This window comes from Epinephelus lanceolatus, chromosome 18 (genome assembly GCF_041903045.1).
Source record: "Epinephelus lanceolatus isolate andai-2023 chromosome 18, ASM4190304v1, whole genome shotgun sequence".
Lineage (NCBI taxonomy): Eukaryota > Metazoa > Chordata > Actinopteri > Perciformes > Serranidae > Epinephelus > Epinephelus lanceolatus.
In genome coordinates, this window is record NC_135751.1 from 30,990,836 (window position 1) to 31,010,328 (window position 19,493).

Here is a 19,493-nt window from a genome sequence, read left to right on the forward strand (position 1 = left end):
AGCCAGTGAGCTGACTGCTTGAGCTGATGGGAGTTATTTAGAATTTAACTGGGAGTTAATGTGCGCTAATTAGGCGCACAGCATGCGCACTTTGCTGTGGGCTCTCTGGCAGTCACAGCCTTTAATTGAGCTGTATTAACGATGCAGTCAGCACCTGTACCCTAATTGCATGAATATACGCGCATTTATAGCCTATTTGGTGGCTTTTAAAATATCTTTTCTAAATGCAGTACAAAGCAGTACAGTGACTTGATCACATGCAGGGCTGACAGCTCTCTCCACAGCCTTCTGTATTTTGATAAATCTCCAAGCTCCACACACACACACACACACACACACACACAGAGTCACATCCAGCAGTGTGTACTCTCGTGTTGTCCAGCCCCGTTGAACGTTTTGGGTAGGAGCAGTTCAGCCCCCTCAGTCCTCCCATTGGCTCCATCTGTGGTAATTTCTCCTATATGTCCTCTCGGGTTGGCGACCACAGAGTTTGTTCCAGCGCAAGAAACGTGGCCGCAAGTTGTCAAAACTACCCGGTGGAGACTTTTCCCCCTGAGTAGATTGTACTTAGCAGCCCGACTTTTGGCGAAAGCAAATAAGAGAAAAGTTTAAAAGTAGCCTAGTGAGAAACAGACAAAGTGACGAGAAGAGAAACTCACACCAGGACCTCTGGAAACTCTACTCCAGTCTTGGACCGTGCTGTCAGCATGGTATGTCCACACCACATAGAAATTCTGCTCTAACGTGTCTTTATGAGCTCTAATGCTTCAAAGTAATCTGCGTTTATTGTTCACCTCTATTCTTCCTTTTCCTTTTTTTCTTGTCGGACGTTCTGTACCTATTGGTTGTATAATTTACCGTTACTAGATTCCTTTGTTTCTTAAGCGGTCATGCATGGGCTTTAAGGCTGTGGTTTGCCTCACTTTGGATAATCTCTCCTATGCAGCTGATTTTCTGTGCAATTGTACACAGTAGCTGCTCAATGTGGTCAGCCACAGATAAGTTTCAAAACGAACAACTGTCAACCTGTACACTAAGGCTACTGTAACACACATTTAAAAATATATATATGAATAAGAAACTTTTTACTAGATATTGTACAGTTGCAAAAACAAATATAAAATGTTATTTTTCTTTTAAGTCTGTAGATTTTTGCAGTTGGTGCACTGACAATAACGCTGACAACAATAAACAGCCTCAAATTAAAGCTGAAAGGCAGCACTTTAACCTCAAAATCATAGTTCCATTTTAAGTCAAATGTGACAAGACAGCAATGTGCAAGTGTACACAAACTGACAGACTGCACTGTAGCCAGTGTGCAAGCAGAATTATATTTAATGCCCCCTTTTCACATGCATTCTTGTTTTGCCACTGAATAGTAAACCATACTGTAAGAGGTATTTATCAAGCTATCCTATAGGCAGCAAGCTACACTAAAGGTGGGGTTAGTGAGTGGTGAGTGGTTTCATGACTGGCAGCCACTCAGATTATGCAATACTATGGGGAGTGTGGGGAGCCTATCACATGTGTATTTGCTAGTGTATACCTGTGTGCATGGTGTTTGCACGTTTTCTTTAAATAAACGTATACTTGGATAGAATTCAGCCTTGGAACAGGGTGAGGCAGGTAGAGAAGGTGACTAATTTGTTGCAATGAACGTCTCAGTGCTGTTGGACTATATCTGATAGTATACTCTAGCTTCCTTTGTACAGCGTCTTGGTGCAGTCCACAACTGATTTATTTGATAGCAGAATGCCTTGTTAGTATTCTGACTCTTTAAAAGATTATTTTGCGGTTGCACATATGTTTGTACACAGTCATTTGTGTGATGTTTTGCACAAGGCCAATGTCGGCAGCACTGCAGTAGATCTTGTAAGCCATACCTTTTAAGTACTGACAACTTAAAAATGTTGACAGAACATCTTGTTTCCTGTTCTGCTATCTGATCTTCATCCTGTAACAACTGGCGTGGTTAAAAGTTGAATACGGCCAGTAACCTGATGGCCTGTTGAGTGAGATTGTCAATCTACTCTTGAGCCAAGATGGATGATTACAGGAACATGAATAGGTCCTGTGTAGGCACACTGCCAAAGAGACTTCCAGGAAAAAAAGACTCTGGCTCCTTTTCAGACATGATGTCGACATTTAAAATTGCTTGTGTGAAAAGGTCTTTATTGTGGCTGTTTGTGGAGGGTTGGGTTGTCTGCACACTGAGACATATGTGTCAGGCTGTTTAAGGCTTCTTTAAATGCACAAAACAAAGTGTTCCACACACTGAATATGTTTGATAATAGTTTATTGCCACTTTATGGCTTTGCAGGCAGAACTGCCCTCCTCTGTTTTTAAATCATGAAACATGTTAAGTAACATCTTTCACTCTTCCTACACAATTAAGGTAACAGTAATTGTCCAGCTAGGTAAAGGCTGGGTTTGACTTGGAGCTGCAACAATTAATCAGTTAGTTGTAAACCAGTTGATTGCAAAATAACTTGATAATCAGTTTGTCATTTTTTTTAAAGGAAAAAAGTCCAAAATTCTCTGATTTCAGCCTCTTAAATGTGAATATTTTCTATTTTCTTTACTTCTCAGTGACAGTAAATTGAATATCTTTTAGTTGTTGACAGAAGAAAACATTTAAGGACATCCTCTTGGCCTTTGGGAAACACTGATCAACATTTTTTACCATTTCCTGACATTTATTGGAGCAAACAACAAACCGATTAATCGTGAAAATAATCAACAATGAAAATAATTGTTATTCTAAGCCCTAGTTTAACTCCACTGAGCTAACAGGGAAATAGAAACCGCTGTACACAGTAATGTAATCTGTCATGCAATGAATACTTTGTGAAACTATGAATTTTTGGTTGTTGTTGACACTGTGTCAGAGAGGTGTTTTTTTAGGTTGCTTTTTGTGTCTTATAAAATGGCATTATATTTGTCCTGTACAGTACAGGATATTTTGTTGTAACACAGTCCAGTGTACAATAAACCAAGCAGCCGTTTCAACAAACCTGAAGATGTTATGTTGGTCGTTATTTATTGCAGGCTGTTGCAATGCATCATGCATGTGCTTCCTTCTCTTTTCTTGTTCACTCTGTGTAAATTGAACAGTGACTTAAGAAAAAATAATGTGTATTTCTGACTGTAGTTTGTCAGTTATCTGATGAAATGAATGTGCTCTCAAAATACAGCAACAGCTGCACACAGTTACTGTGTTTAGTGTAAATACAGGGATTTACCCCAACATGACATAAGGTGGGTAACAATCCGAGACTTAAAAATAATTTATTCCTCTGTTATCCTTAATATTCTAATATTATGGAATACAGTATGATAATTGTTGAGCAACAAAGATGCTTGTTGGGAGGAATTTAAAAGAGTTGTGCCACATTTAGAGCAGTGATGCTCAGCAAACTATAAAGATATGGTGAAGTAATGGCATCCTGAGTCATGCTACCATTGTGTGTGTTGTAATCTGAGCTTCTCTGTTTGTGGTTGTGATGGAGTATCCCCACTGGCTAGCTAATCATCACCACTCTGCAATGCACTCATACGGCAGTTACTGCTGATAACGTGACCCACAGCTTCATTGCGGAAGTGTAGCACCCCACCCTCTCCTGCCACAGTTACCACTCATTCTCATCCAAACTCTCCACTGATTACTGCCTGTTCAGTGCTGCTCATGTCTACATATTATGTGCTAGGTATCCTCCTGTGTTGGTTGTTAGGTTTAGGCAACAAAAGCATGTGGTTAGGATTAGAAAGAAACATTATGGTTTGGCTCTACGTTCATACAGGAAGGAAGCGAACACCAGGCTCCCGGGTGAAAGTCTGTGGTTTGTTGGACCCATCCACAACCCCTCCCACCCACGCTATAGGGACTTTCAGCTTCTTATATTCAATCAATCAATCAATTTATTTGTTGCATGAAATCATAAAATCTGATTAAAGTAAAAGGTAATATTACACTGTTACCGGCAGCATTTCAAACTGAAGCCAACCAGCAGTGTATCACACTGCAGCAACAGTTGCTGTATGGCCACATTATTAACTGTTGCCACCCAGCCACCCAGTGGCATATCATAACCCGCATTACAAACTGATGCCACTTGGCGGCCTATCATACCACCACAAAAGGAGGTTTTGACATTGACAATGCAGCGGTATTTCACAACTTTGGAATAAGAATGGGCTGGTTATTCTCTCAGCACTGTTACTGTTGTTAAGCCTGTTCTCACTTTTAGCACCATTAACTGCTAGCCGCCAGTTTAGCCACCACCATGTTGAGAACCATGTGCAGACAACCTGAATCAGAGTCTGAATCACAGATATGCTCTGAATGTCATTTGACTACAGCGTTTTTACAGAGTATTTTTGACTAAGCATTGTAAGTGTTACTGAAAAGTCTAACATCATGTAATAATTTTAGTTTAAATAATACAACACAATGATCAAAACATTATAAAGACATATGACATATTAAAATGTTTATCCTGTTTTAGTAGATGCCAGTTATCATGTAAATACCTTGACCTTGTTTAATAAAAACTTTACAGCAAACAGTCAGTAATATCCTGCACTATTGGACATATGATCCAATCTAACTATTTGCACAAAGTGTATTTACTATCATCGTTCACTGAGGACAGACGTGTGGTTGCCTGATTTCCACAAGTACCCAGAGATAGACCCTGGCTGACCAACAGGCAAAAATTTACGACCACTCTGTGTGTGTTAGTTGTGCCTCTTTCTGTGTGAGTGTGCTGGGGGAAGGGGGCTGTGGGACAAGAAGATAATTTAAGATTAGCCAAGTATAGAAAAAGAGAAAAATACAGTAGTTCTTTTGCTCATGACTGTAGCGAGGCCCAGAGCTGAAAAATAAGCATGCAGTGTTTGTCCACTTCTTTTGAAGATGTGTTAAAGACATAGAGTCCTCTTTAGAGTTTCATAAAAGCAGTGGAAATAAACATAAAGTAGGCTACTTGAGCCTATCACTTTGAAAACTGTGTATTGTGTGTATAAATTGGTTTAACAAACTACAAAACAACCTGATACAGGGTTGTTGAGGAGCAATTAAGGATACAGTGGAATATCCAAGCTTGTAAAAAGAGTTGAACTGTATCTGCACTTATACACAGATCTGTTTCAATGACAAACTTAACATTTTGTGATCACGTTGGTTCTTTTGTTTTCAGTCGTTTTGAAGGGCATTTTGTTTTTCCTTTAAATGAAAGAGCTACACTACCAAGGTGACTCACACATCTGATAGCCAAACTTTATCAGTTCACAATATACTAAGATAGAGTCAGGGACAGATAACCTTCATCAGTCACCATCCAAGGTTAGTTGAATCTTTAGGTAACTAGGACTGCAACTAACAATTATTTTTATCGATTAATGTACAATAGTTAAATCTGTAAAGTCTGACTGTCAGTCCAAAACTCAAAGAAGCTGGAACCGGTGAATGTTTGGTTTACTTTTGTGCTGAATGAATAACAAGTAACATGATTATCAAAATTGTACATTTTTTCCAATTACTGACTCACCTATCAACCGACTAATCAGTTCAGCTCTAGAGGTAACATTGGATGGTGTTTGACACACGTGTCGCCACTACTACAACAAAAGATTTTAGGTCCATGATAAGGGTCCCCAAAATGTTGACATAAATTCTAATAGCTTTTCTTCTGCCTTGTTGCCAACTATATCCACCACGTGATACACCAATGCACCTCAGCACCACCCACAGTGTGAACCAATGTAAACCGAACACCTCCCACTGGATTCTCCCACCCACAAGACACCAAAGACTATCCCTCCTTCACCCAGAGGTCTGCCTAGTGGCTAACTGCTCTCCCCATTTCCCCTCCCCTATATTTGTGTGCACAAGCATATTTTTGTCCCACACTCTTCTGTGTATGTATGTATGCATATTTCTGAAATCGCCTGACGTATCTGGCCATGTGTCCTGCATGTACCAGCCACATACTTTTCTGGGTCATACACCTCCTATAATTTTCCATTCTCACCAGCTGATACCAGCAGTGGTACGGCTAGGACATGTCCTTAAGCCAATTTGGCACATGCTAAGCCATTTTGGATCTTGCCTGCTCATCTGAGCTGAGTCACTTGGTCAGAGTGTGAAGTTCAAGCGTAGTCGGATGATCTCATGTTCGTGTGCATAGAGTGTCATTATTCTTTTTGAACAGTGACACCTGACATTGGGCTTTTCTGTGATTTTTTTTTTTGTAAGTTAAATGGCAGAATGTGCAGATGATTTAATCACCTTTTAATTTGGATAATTTTTACATAATAACCAACAATAGATAATACACAATGTGCTCCTTGGAAATGCTGCCTAAGGATCCCCTAACTGACAACTCACAACATATTATGTTCTATTTTAGGGCTAGGCAATTAATCAAACTTTATTTTCAGCTATGATCTGGGCTTCCAACAATTACGATGACAAGATGATTAAGATTAAAACAATTACTGTGCCCCATTTAGTTTCGCAATGGTGCTCTGGTTTTGTCTTGCATTATAAATCCAGCACACCTCTTTCCTTTACAGTGGTGCACTTCTACCCCCTCCCAAAAGCACAAACTTGCCCTCAGCAAGGCTGTGGCATGTTTAGTTAGACTTGAGCCAGTTTTTTAATCAAATCATATTAAAGCTCAAGAATATCCACTGTTAAAAAGACAATTTTAAAAAAAAGTTCAATAAATGCATGTTTCCAAAGTCAGTGAGCAATGGTGTTAAAAGACTGAATCAAGCAGCCCTATATGTTCCAGTGACTTTTTCTCTTCTTCTTTTTTTTTGTTCATGCCCTTTTGATGAACGATGATCATAAACATTGTTTATTGTGACTTTTCCACAATAAAAGCCACCCCAGGTTTCACCAGCTGAATGCTTTAAAGTAAAGCAGTGCCAATGCTTTAACACAGCTCTGATACGGCTGTGGGAAAGCAGGCAGTAAACCATGAGGGTAAAGACAAACTTACAAACAGTAATGCCATACGAGATGCATAATTTCCTGTGAATACATTGCTATTCCAGGCAATTTGAATCCAGAGAGAATGGCAGACTCTGACACTAACCATATAGAGATGATTATGAAATGTAAATACACTAAATGGCTATCACTTAGAAAATGGCAGCCATAAATAGTCTCAAAAATGGGGTCTGATTTCATGAAAATCTTAAGGATCTTAACTTTAAAACAAATACATGAGTTATATTCAGAAACTGCACAGTGTATACATGAGATCTCAGAGTCTTAAACCTTTTCCCACATTGAGCATATCCTCCTTGTTTATTTATGAAATTGGAGTGCTGCATGAGTTTCTGCACATATGTCTTACAACTGTGTTTTCACATGGCGGATGAAGGGTGGAGGCCACACATGTTCTTGGTCCCTCTTCTTGGCCCTTAGTGGTCTTTAGTCAGACACTGTACACATTGCATATTGTTATAGACTGTTGTGGTTCCTGATAAATGATATGTTGGCCTTGGTGGGTATCTGCAGACATATTAAAGGTACTCAATCACATTTAGTGTTGCATGTGGTGCAGAACTTGTATTTTTACATTATTATTGTTTGCAGGTTTGGGTGGATTTTGTCTTTACACGTCTTCTTTCCTCTTTACTTGGCATAAAATATATTTTTTTTACCTTTATCTGTCAATAAGAAACTTTTTGTCAGTGTATTTTATGATTCTTCTTCTCTTTTTTATGACAAGACAGAGAAACCTCCACTGGACAGCAACGAGGAGGATGTAGCCTGGCTGGGCGAGGGCCAGTCTGAAACTCAGCTTGCTGCTGCTCTCGGCCCAGATGGAGTTGAGGCATGCGATGTAGACCGGCCTGCATGGGACTCTAAGATCCAGTATGTGTTGGCCCAGGTGGGGTTCAGTGTGGGCCTAGGGAATGTGTGGAGGTTCCCATACCTTTGCCACCAAAATGGAGGAGGTGAGTCTTAGGGCCCTGACACACCAAGCCGACAGTCAACTGTTGGTCCATGTCGAGCCATTGGTGGGCATCGGTTGTTGTAGTTGTGTGTGTGTCCCGCACCGTTGGCACTGGTTGGCCCTTGTTGGCCCTTGTTGACTGTTTTTTTTTTTTTTTTTTTTTTTGTGGCCCGTTGAGCATATTGAATCAGCGTCGGACCCAGTGGAGCTCGTCCATGAGTGAAGTCACTCTGTTCAGTTCAGCACACGAAAAGAGAAACAAAAGTGAGGAAATCAAACAAATGACTTAAGTCAAGAGGACGTGAGATTAAAACAAACCAGTTGTATTAGGTAAGATTATTTTTTTAGCCATTGATCTCTTTAGCAGAAAAGGTTCATACTGTAATTGTTTGTGTTATTGTTCGCTGTCGCATCAACATCCGGTTTACTGTTCAAGTGCTAACTGGCATCTTTAATCCGTCCTGTTGGTCTCCTGGTTTCTCTTTTTGAAAGACAAATGCAAACTACCACTGGCTGCTGGTACTGAAAGTTATTTCCTCTCACACAGGTGCAGAATGTACGTGCTAGTTGGCCGTAGTCTTTGCGGTGTGTTTAAGTGCAACTTTTTGGCTGAAACACAAGGCAATGTGATGCAATGCAACAGTTGGACTTTGTTGCCACTTGTTTTTTGATGTCGGTTTGGTGTGTCTGGCCAATACAGAAAAAAATGCACGTTTCATCTCAATATTTTGATTGACTCGTCTTTGTGATGGCTCTCTTGAAATAAGAAGCTTACAAGCTTACTTTTTTATATGAGCATTTTGATGCTGGAAAAGACAACAGACATAAGGCACCATCACACTTAATAGAGAAAATCTGTTTAGATATAAATGCCCTCATGTTTTTAAATCTTCCTTCCAGGGGCTTTTATGCTGCTGTATGTTTTTCTTTTACTGATTGTGGGAGTTCCACTGTTTTTTATGGAGCTGGCAGCTGGCCAGAGCATTCGACAGGGCAGCATCGGTGTGTGGAAGCACATCTCTCCAAAGCTGGCAGGGATCGGTTACTCCAGCTGCATGGTGAGGATTGATTTTGTCTTAATTTATGTACTTTTTCTTGGGGGTTTGGGATCATACTGTTCATGTATGAATAAAAAGTTGGATTCTTTGTCAGCTAGGGCAAATAAAATCCAAAATGGGGAAGCAATAACATCCATCATGTATTGAATTGTACGTATGTTTACACACACTTCTGCAAAATTGTAACTCATAGTGTCTCAGCTAGGCTGCTGTGGTTCAGCAGCTGTTTGACTGTTTCATGTTTGGGTTTCAAAGATCCCTCCATCATCAGTGTTTTTTATATAAGCACCAGAATGAAAGGATTCATAAGCATGAATGTCCTCCTCCACTTACTCATTAAAAAGCCATAGCATTACCACCTTATTTATCACCTCTGCGTAAAGAACTTTCTTTTTATTACTAGCCGCACTGTGTGTGTACTTAAGAAAGGACACTGATGACATCTTGCCATGCTGTAATGTGAGAGAGGCGGTGCACTGGAGTGTTGGCAGTTTGTTGCGCAACACTTTTCTGTACAGACAAGAAACAGCAAACAGAGTGGGCAAGAACTTTCTGTGGACATACAGCACACAGCCATATACTTGTATGCCCAGACACCCATGTTTTTGTTTTGTTTTTTTCCAAAACACCTCATTGCTCTGTTAGTCCCAGTCAGTGTCACAGTTCATTTCAGCTACACCCACTCTGTTGGGTTACGCATGCATTAAAATAGAAAAAAAGCTATTAGGTCATTTGATGTTTGCTGTTCTCCACTTGCAAAACAAATTGTTAACCTTGAAAGAACCTTTCATAGACTTCACACCATACACGTCAGCGCATGCTGTATATCGTAAAGGACTTGCTATGTAAATATTGATAATTTATTGAGTAAATCATTCACGAACCCTCCCTTCTCCTCTAGGTCTGTTTTTACGTGGCTCTTTACTACAATGTTATCATTGCATGGAGCCTGTTCTACATGGGTAACTCTTTTCAGTATCCTCTGCCGTGGGAGCAGTGTCCAATTGATGTAATCACCAATGAGACAGGTACTGACGTAACTAAGAAGTTGATCAAAATAAGATGTCACACACAGTAGATGCCAGTCAAAAGTCTATAATGTGGTCTGTCCTAATCAACAGTGAAAGAGTGTGCAAGCTCTTCCCCAACACCATATTTCTGGTTTCGGAAAGCCCTTAACATCACAAATTCTATTGAAGAATCCGGAGAGTTTAACCCCATCATGACAGGCTGTTTATTGGCTGCTTGGGCAATTGTATCCTTGGCAATGATCAAGGGCATCAAGTCTTCTGCAAAGGTTAGTTAACCTCTCTTTTCTTTGTCACCCCAGCCTATACACATAAACAAATTTATGTTCGTATCATTGTTAAAGGAATACAGTAATTTGTTTTTGTTTTTTTTCTGGCAAAGAGTTTGATAAGAAGATCAATACCACTCTCACCTGCCTATTAAATACAAACAACAGCCAGCAGCCAGTTAGCATAGTTTAGCACAAAGAACAAGGGGAAACTGTTAGCCTGGCTCAAACGGCAACTGATTCCTATTCCTGAACTTGCATATCAGATGATACTGAGTACCGATTCAATAGCGATCTAGTTTGTAGGCATGCACCAAGGAGGAACTATGCAGGCAGAACTAATGTATTTTCATAAACAGATGGTAAACAAGTTAAGGGACAGTTACCTAACAGCAGATGTATCCTGCAAGGTAGCAGACATGGCCACAGCAATGAAGCGTAAGGTCGACAGTGAGGGCAGTGGAGAGGTGAATACATTTTCAGTGAAAGACGAAACTGTTTCTTTTGTCTTGTGTGATTTTTTGTTTTATTTTTATTTTTTTAAATGTTTTTGTAACCTATTTGATGCAAGAAGCAGCTGACCCCCAGGTATTTTCAGGTGATCTAATCTGGCCCCCATTCAATGAAGTTTGGACACCCCTTGCATTATATCATGTGTGGCAAACAAACATGAGAGTACTATCAGTCTTTTCACCCAGTTCTCAGCCAGAAAGCAAATAAGCCATTTTCCGAAATGGAAACCTATTTTTCTAAAACTTTCTGGCACATTAATAACCTTCCTTTGTTTTTTGTTTAAATCTTAGGTGATGTACTTTTCCTCAGTCTTTCCCTATGTGGTGCTCTTTATTTTCCTCATCAGAGGGTTGATGCTGGATGGTGCAAAGGAAGGAATCACCTATATGTTTTATCCTAAAGTAAGCACAGGTTTCATCATCCAATGATTGCCAAATACAAAATGTTTGGAGAGTATTTAAAACTAAAGAGGACATTTTCCACATTTTGTAGCCTTTATGATAATTTAGACTTTATTCTGTGGTATTTTTCAGCTGGAAATCTGGGGTAATGTGCAGGTGTGGCGACAGGCTGCTACACAGGTGTTTTTTGCCCTTGGACTGGGCTATGGCTCTGTTATCGCATATTCCTCTTATAACCCAGTCCACAACAACTGCCACAGGGATGCACTGATGGTCTCCGGCATCAACTTCATGACGTCTGTGCTGGCCTCACTGGTGGTTTTCGTCGTGCTGGGTTTCCGTGCCAAGACCATTGCACTAAATTGCGTAGCTGAGTACGGATTTGTGCATGTGTGTGTGCACAAATACTGACTTCCCTCTGTCAATTTTTAACTACTTAATTTGTAATTCTGCGAAATAACTACTTTTCCCACAAGCCCATGACTTTACATAATTGTAACATACTAAAAAAGACTATTTGTGAGGACTTTATAAGTAAGTAAAATAATTAGAAACTGAAAAAGCTGGTTGAAAAAAGTACTGAAGGCAAAAATTTTCAGGCATTGACTTAAAGAGTGATGGAATACAACAGTATAAGAGGACCCAAGAATGTGGTGCAATAATTCCTGTTACTACACACATTCACAATAACCATAATATTACAGTCAATGGCTTTTTACACCAAATATTGACGATCTTATATTTTATCTTTTTACTCTTTCCTCTTCCAGAAATCTTGGTCTTCTAAGCCTCATGTCATCGAACCAGCCGGCAGCTGGCCTTGGTTGGCCTGGAATTAACATGACAGATCCAAGTTCTGTGTCTATAGCTGAATACAGGGAGTGGTACAGTCACCACAGCTCCATAGTGGGTCCTAACATCACAGACTGCAATCTGGAGGAGGAAATGAATAAGGTACCCTTGAGATTTAACTTTAAAATCCCCCTCCATTTCTTCTGTTTATGTCCCCTTCATCTGACCTTGACAGACTTTCATCTGTGCAAAGTTTGTCACATTCCTCTACTGAACGTGGTATTGTTTGTGCACTTGCCTAAAATCTGAGATTCAAACGTACAATGGGCAGGATAGCTAGATTACAAAAGCCAATCGCTGTCTAATACAGGAAACATATATCGACAGAGGAACATGCTTTGACACAACACCAGCAAAGCTTCAGCACAAAGCAGACTTGTCAGTACAAGAGAGAGTTTGCATTAGCATAGTGAAAGTTTTGACAGCAAACATTGTACAGTGTGCAGTTTCTGGATGTAAACCGGACCCTGGAGCTTCAACTATACCGAATACCCCTATTGTAGCATATGTTATTGTATGTTTCTGAGTGAACCACTGCCAGTAAGCCGATAAGCTAACAAGTCAATAAACAACAAACAAGTAAAGCTGCCAAATACACTTACCATTCTGATACATCTGCTAGTTGGTGAAAAGGAGTCTGTTAAATTTCCACTTAAGCTGTCTTTATTGAGAGGTTATCAAGGTAAAAATCATTACATGCCCCACAAAGACTGAATTTCAGGAAGCTGTCTCATCCATCAAGTATCATTGATGGTTTTCATGCCACTACCTTTTCCAAAACACATTTTTTAAAGAAAAAGGATCACCATGTGTTGCATGTGAGGAATAAAAAAGAAACAGGGATTCAAACAGAGGCGAACATTTCAATAACAATAGTGAGAAGGAGTGGTGCTGAGGTTCCCAGGACTCCTGAGGAATCTGTGAGGTACTGTAAAATATCCAGCTGGCAAGAGGAAGAAAACATATAGGACACAGTATCCAGTAGGTCTCTTGAAGAGATGGAAGCAAGCTGTGATGGAGGAGTGAAAGGAAAAACTAAAGAAACAGAGGAAGGGGAACTAAAGTCATCTTATATAATAGTGTTTATTTCACTAAAAAAGATTACTCACCCCCTACTGAAGAGACTACTATAGCAGTGCTTCTGGTATGGTGCTATTGAATTACAACTACAAATAGGGCTCCAAAAACTGACTTAGAAGAATAGGTAATTCACTTGCATAGGATGCTGCTGGAAATACTGAACCCAAGTCACATATTTTGTTTTCTCCACCATCCACCTAACACTTGTTTGCAGTCCTCAGTCAATATTCCTAAAATTCTTGTTCATTCTCTCTACCTTTTCTGTCTTCCTTTTGTGTGAGCGCAGGGTGTTGAAGGGACAGGCCTGGCATTCATAGCATTCACTGAGGTGATGGCCCTTTTTCCTGCCAGCCCCTTCTGGTCCACCCTCTTCTTCCTGATGCTGCTCAACCTCGGCCTCAGCACCATGTTTGGGACCATGCAGGGAATCCTCACACCTCTCATGGACAATTTTAGCGTCTTGGGCCGCCACCGGACCATACTCACTGGTAACACACACATGTCAACACAAGTTCACATGATGCTCTATATTTTAGGCAATTATCAGTATCTCCACTGCGCAAGCCTGGCAGGGACCATGTGTTTGGTGTGTGTGCGCTAGGTGAGTATTTGTCTGTCCATAGCTAATCTTGCAAAGTACTGGACCAATCAGCCTTATGTTTTGTGTGCACATGTGGGACTTAAAAAATTGACATCCATAGAAAAGTTTGGTCTTATTTTAAACCAGAGCATTTGCAGATTAATCCCATATCTGATATGTCATGATCAACTAAAGTAAGGCATGTTATAGGATGAATTAGTCCCGTTTTTTTTTTAATTTCACCACCATTTGACTAAGGGAGCCGAGAGGGACAATTCTTAAAGGTGCAGCTGCAACCCAGTTTTGTTCCATCCTCCGCACTGCATCATACCACATAGGGCGTGTTTCAGACGTGAAGTGTTTTGCCCACCAGATTTTGTAGACTTGCAGATTTCCTTATTTGTGCTTCTGCCATAAGTAAGTTAGCTATGCAGTTAAATGGTCTATTTTTCTTGTCTGTTTTAGTTGTGTTTATTGTTTTTATGTCCTAATTTGTTGTGCTGTAGCCTACAGACAAAGTTAATGCAGTTCAAATTATGAACAACATGGATCAAAGATTTCTGGCTGTGTTTTAGTCATTAAAAAACATTCAACCTCCTAATTACATTGTATCTGTATTTCACATACACTGCTTGTTAGCAGGAGAAATCGATATTCTCTGTGGCATGCACAGGTAGGCTCATCTATTTTGCCTTAGTTTCTCCAGAACTTTTCATAGGTAAGGCACAGAACCCACTATTTGAAAAATTAATGAATAAATAAACACAGGATACTCTTCCGCATGATAGAGCAGATCTTTATTGTTCCAAAAATGACAAAAAATATTTTTTAACAAAATAAAGCTGAGGCCTTTTGCCTTTGCACAGCACTATAGGCGTTTCAGCATTTTCTTCCTTTTTTAGCATTCGAACATCTATTGCATCAAAACACAACAATCTGTATTCATTTATTGAAAATTATTAAAACATTCAAATATCTGCTATTTTCTAAACCTGTCTGCCTTCTTCTTTGTTTTCCAGTGTCCAGCTGTGTTTTGGGATTCATAATAGGACTGTTGTTCACTCAGCGCTCAGGCAACTATTTTGTGACAATGTTTGACGACTACTCTGCAACTCTACCATTAGTCATTGTAGTAATCTTTGAAACCATCAGTGTGGCGTGGGTTTATGGAACAGATCGGTAAGAAACAAATATTTTACTATTAAATTATTTTTGTCCTGTTTCATTGTTTATTTTAAAAAGATGGTCCTCATGTAAGTATTTTCCATCACTGCAGCTTCCTGGATGACATCGAAGTCATGCTCAAATGGCGCCCTCCAGTGGTGTACAAATATCTTTGGAAATATGTGTGTTTGCTGGCGATGATTGGTCTTCTGGCTGCCAGTTTGTTGCGCATGGTCTTCAAAAGGCCCACATACACTGCCTGGAATCAAACCACAGTAAGAAACTGGACTTCTTTTTGTCCTACATATAAGAATTTAAACTTAAAATCCTCTGTTACAGTTTACAATATATGTGACATATTCACTGAGACTTGTACATTTGTTCTCCCAGCTGTAGATAATAATAACTTTTGATTTGTTTCAAGTTGTTGATGTTGTGGTATGATCATCCCAATATTTATTATTCATACTGTCAATGTGTCTTGATCTCTCTTTAATATTCTTATTAATGTTGATATCAGCTCCTATAAAGACCCTGTTTCCGACAAGAATATTTTAATCTTAACTTTGTAATAAGAAAGTTATTTTTACTGTGTTAAATTATTATTTCACTGCTGGAAAGATGGTCTTTTCATAAAACTGGGCTGCCTATGCAGTAGAAAGATGGAAATACCTTTGAAATTGCTGCTATATGACCAGAGAAAGCCGAGAAATAGAGCTGTGACATTTGCTTTTGCTCAAGAGGCAGAAAACCACCAGAATGCACTGCGCCACACCAGACCAATAAACACTCCCATTGATAGGTGACGTAAGGCGAGCTTGAGAGGCGAGAAACTGGCAACGCAGTGACACAGTCTTGGCTAAATACAAAATGGAGGCTAAATAATCATATTTATTTAATTTTTACAATACAGGAAACAGTATGGCGCCCACTTCCTGTTCACAAATTCTTGTATTGCAGCCAAACGGTGAACTAAAATATGTTTCTGAAGACATTTTAGGCTAAAAATAGGCAATGCACCAACAGAATTTTGGTTTATAATTGATTGGCACCACTTAGTTTTACAGTTCGATTAGAGTTTGGTCTGAGTTTTACAGAGAGGAAAAAAAGAGTGGGGTGGCCCTCAGTCTCAATCTGCCTCTATACTCATGTCTGTGGTGGCAGGCATACGAAAGTCAAAGCTATTCAGTGAAGGCTGGGACACACTCTTTGACCCATATGGTACGACACATGCAAAATGTAGCAACCAGCAGACGGTGGTACAAATAAGGATGGTGTTCGCTCAGGTGCTCTTTGGGTATTCTTTTTGGCTCCTCAGGTTCCCTCAGCTTGCCAGAACTTTTGGGTACACTCAGTTGAATGGTGGCTGGTATGCAATAGATAGTTTGCATGTAGAAGGCATTTGTTTGTGGCCTTTTATGGCGGATTTTTCAATAATTACAGAATTGTATTTCTCACCCATATCTTTATTTTTGTACAAAAATATTCCGACCTAAGGCTGACTGCAGACGCCTCAGTGAAACGAATTATTTATCCACCATGTTCTATGATAGTGCACCTGCTATTGAGCCTTTTGGCAAGTGCAGGCCAGATTTCACTGCACACGTGTGTACTCCATGGTATTAGGTGATATGATGCCATGACTCTTTACTTGACAAATGTGGAGATACAGTCCATAGTTCGAGCAACAGCCCTATAGCCAGTGAAAATTTGAACTTGGAGATGAGCAGGGAGGTCTGATGCAGGGAAGTTTACCACAATCAATTTACACATATCCACACAAAGCTGGTTGAGAACTGTCAATATATCTCTGTAAAGATGGTTAACTCTTGAGCAGTGTTGTACCTCCCATGTTTCTCTGACATGCTCCGTCTCTTCTTCTCTTTAGGGCTCTGAGATGACTCTCGAGTACCCTGGCTGGGCTCTTGCCATGATTGTCATGCTGATAGTCTTTGCCAGCTTGCCTGTGCCCATTGGCTACATCCATTCCACGCTGAAAAACCACAGGGGCCGCATCACTCACTCCGAGGAGGGAGGCGGCCAGGAGATGCACCGCGAGTTGTACACCAAGTGCAGCTCCACTGAGCTGCTGGACTCCAGCTCCCACCACGGAATCCTTTCTGAAGAAGAGCAGGCTCACCCCAGGCCTGCCTTCCTGCCGCTGGGCAACGAACACTACCGGCTCCTGCCGCAGCAGGAGGAGGAAGATGATGATGACGAACAAGATACAGGAGTGTGAACACGGCTGTGGAAGGATGAAATGTTTAGATGTTGAACCTCAGAAAGTGTACGAGCAAGACCCTGCAAGACGAGACTGCTAAGTGACGGGAGGGCAGTCGTAAACAGAATTATTCTTAATCTGAGGAAGAGTCGTCGATGATATTCAGCAAGCTGTAACTTGTTGAAAAGCCAAAGTTATTTTAACTATTTATATTATTGAAGATACATTACCAGTCAAATCAAATGCTTTTTAGCTTCTTTAGTTATGAAACTACAACTCTACTTTATACCTCCCTCTGTTCATTTGTCTGTTTAGAAAATAAAAACACAGATACATGATAAAGGAATAAGCTGCTATATTTGAAACAAGAGTTTTTGTAAGGTTTTAGTATGGGAAACTGACAAGCCACCGGCATGGCACACTAGGTTTGTCTATTGTTTCTGCCATCCTTATTTCATGTGGCAGTCATAACTGAGTTGGCCTGTGAATTAAGGAAGGCAGCAACAGACAACGTATGCTTTATGACTATTTTTAGCTTGATGCCAAGTATGGATTTGCATGAAAACATTCTACCTTGCTCAACTGTGATGTGTATGCGTGTGAGTGAGTGTGTGTGGTTATTTGTACATTTATGTTCAGTTCTGTTATGAGTCAGTTTGGATGTGAAATGACAGATTTTAATATGTCAGTAAAATAACTTTATTTTACATTTTATGTGTATCATTTTACCTCATAAGACCACAGCAATGTTTTTATGTGTGTTCACAAAATGCTCAGTGCAGCAGTATTGTACTGTACTAGACGAGGACTTAAATAAACCTCTAGATGGCAGCAACCTGACTGGATGTTGCCTTTTTCTGATTAACACATCACCACCCAAACCTGAAGCTGTTAACACCGTGAAAAGATCAAAGATAATATTGATGACAATGTTCAATATGGACATAGGAATTTTTCTTCTTGTTGTTGTTTATTTGAGTTAAGAGAGTAAATGAGTTACAATTTTAACTTTAGGAAATTTAGAACATTTTTCTCTGAGCAATGCAGATTTGTCACATCCTGCTTTTCACAGTCAGGGGCGTTGGTAAGATTGAACATGATAAACCAACATATTTTGGCTGCCAAATAACTCAACATCTCAAATTATTTCAAGACTTATGTTGTTGTGAAGATATATTTCAAACATTTAACACATCATCTGGGCTTTAAAGGAACAGTGTGTTACATTTAGGGGGTTTAGTGGCACCTAGTGGTGAGGATTGGTGAGAATTCCTTCAGTGTTCATTGTTCAGGAGGCTTTGCAGAATTATCTGCAGAGGTCTCTTCCTCTCCAAACCAAACAAACCAGGTGATTAAAGCCACTAAAAGCACTGAATAAAGCAGTTTTCAGTTACAAATCAGTAGCCCTTTTTACACAGAGATCGCCCTATAGGGCCGCTACAAAGTCCCTTCTATATGCCACCTTTGTATTTTTACAGAGAACCAAACAACAGCGGTATAATTCCGCTCCAGTGTGTGATTTAAGACAGTATGCTGGAATTGTGGAAGCAAAAGAGATGTGATGGAGATGACATGTAAGGGCTCATTTATGCTCAGTATTAGAAATGGAGATGGAGACAGAGATGGACGTAACCTTCTGTCCGTACTCTGCATTCATTTTATTTGTCTTAATGCATGTTTTCTGAAAACTAACAGATACAGACAAAACGGAATAGTACCACCAGAGATTGTGCAGGCAATATATAACAATATGAAATATATAATAATATAAAGTAAAAATACTGAAAACAATTCTTCATTCACATATTGGAATATATATAATGGCCGCACAGACCAACACCATTGACAACACTGCCTTCATTTAAAGGTACAATAGTACGACGTCCTCCAACATCACCTTGTTTGTTTTTGGGTGAAACTTTTGACTCTGCCCTCTGGTGCCATCTATTGGCTGTATCTATGCCATCTTAAAGGCCACACAGAAGTATGAGGATGGTGATGTTTACGTTTCTATTTTTGTACATGAGGGGAGTATAATTGAGCCTTAACCCAACAGTGTTGGCCTCTAGTGTGACATATTACATACATGTAGACAACATTTTATAAACAACAATTGCATTAACATGAGAATAACAAACATTTACCGTCTTTGTTAATCTCCTGGACCTCATTGTTTTCCCAGTTTGTGGACATTTAATGCCGCTGTTCTTGTAGTTAGCCACTAACTGCAACAGCTACTTTGTAAACCTCCCAGGGTGGGTCACATCCTTAACACTTCGTCAAAACGTCACACCCATCCTGTCCTGCCCTGTTCAGACACCGTTTAGGCATGTTACTGCCTCCCGTGGCAGCTT

The 19,493-nt window shown here is 39.9% G+C and overlaps 1 protein-coding gene across 2 annotated transcripts; it reads left to right on the plus strand.

Annotated features, from left to right (window-relative positions):
* Nucleotides 1–445: 445 nt before the first annotated feature.
* Nucleotides 446–17,979, plus strand: slc6a16a (solute carrier family 6 member 16a). Of its 2 annotated transcripts, none has more exons than XM_033645177.2 (12): nucleotides 446–710; nucleotides 7,746–7,974; nucleotides 8,874–9,031; nucleotides 9,933–10,059; nucleotides 10,153–10,328; nucleotides 11,132–11,242; nucleotides 11,375–11,616; nucleotides 12,013–12,196; nucleotides 13,461–13,662; nucleotides 14,774–14,933; nucleotides 15,031–15,193; nucleotides 16,807–17,979. In XM_033645177.2, the coding sequence occupies exons 1-12, from the start codon at nucleotides 708–710 to the stop codon at nucleotides 17,155–17,157; spliced, it is 2,106 nt and encodes a 701-aa protein (XP_033501068.2). In that variant the 5' UTR covers nucleotides 446–707; the 3' UTR covers nucleotides 17,158–17,979. The 2 variants fall into 2 exon arrangements, with proteins under 2 accessions (XP_033501068.2, XP_078017610.1); XM_078161484.1 differs by having other exon boundaries at nucleotides 447–710; nucleotides 7,750–7,974.
* Nucleotides 17,980–19,493: the final 1,514 nt, after the last annotated feature.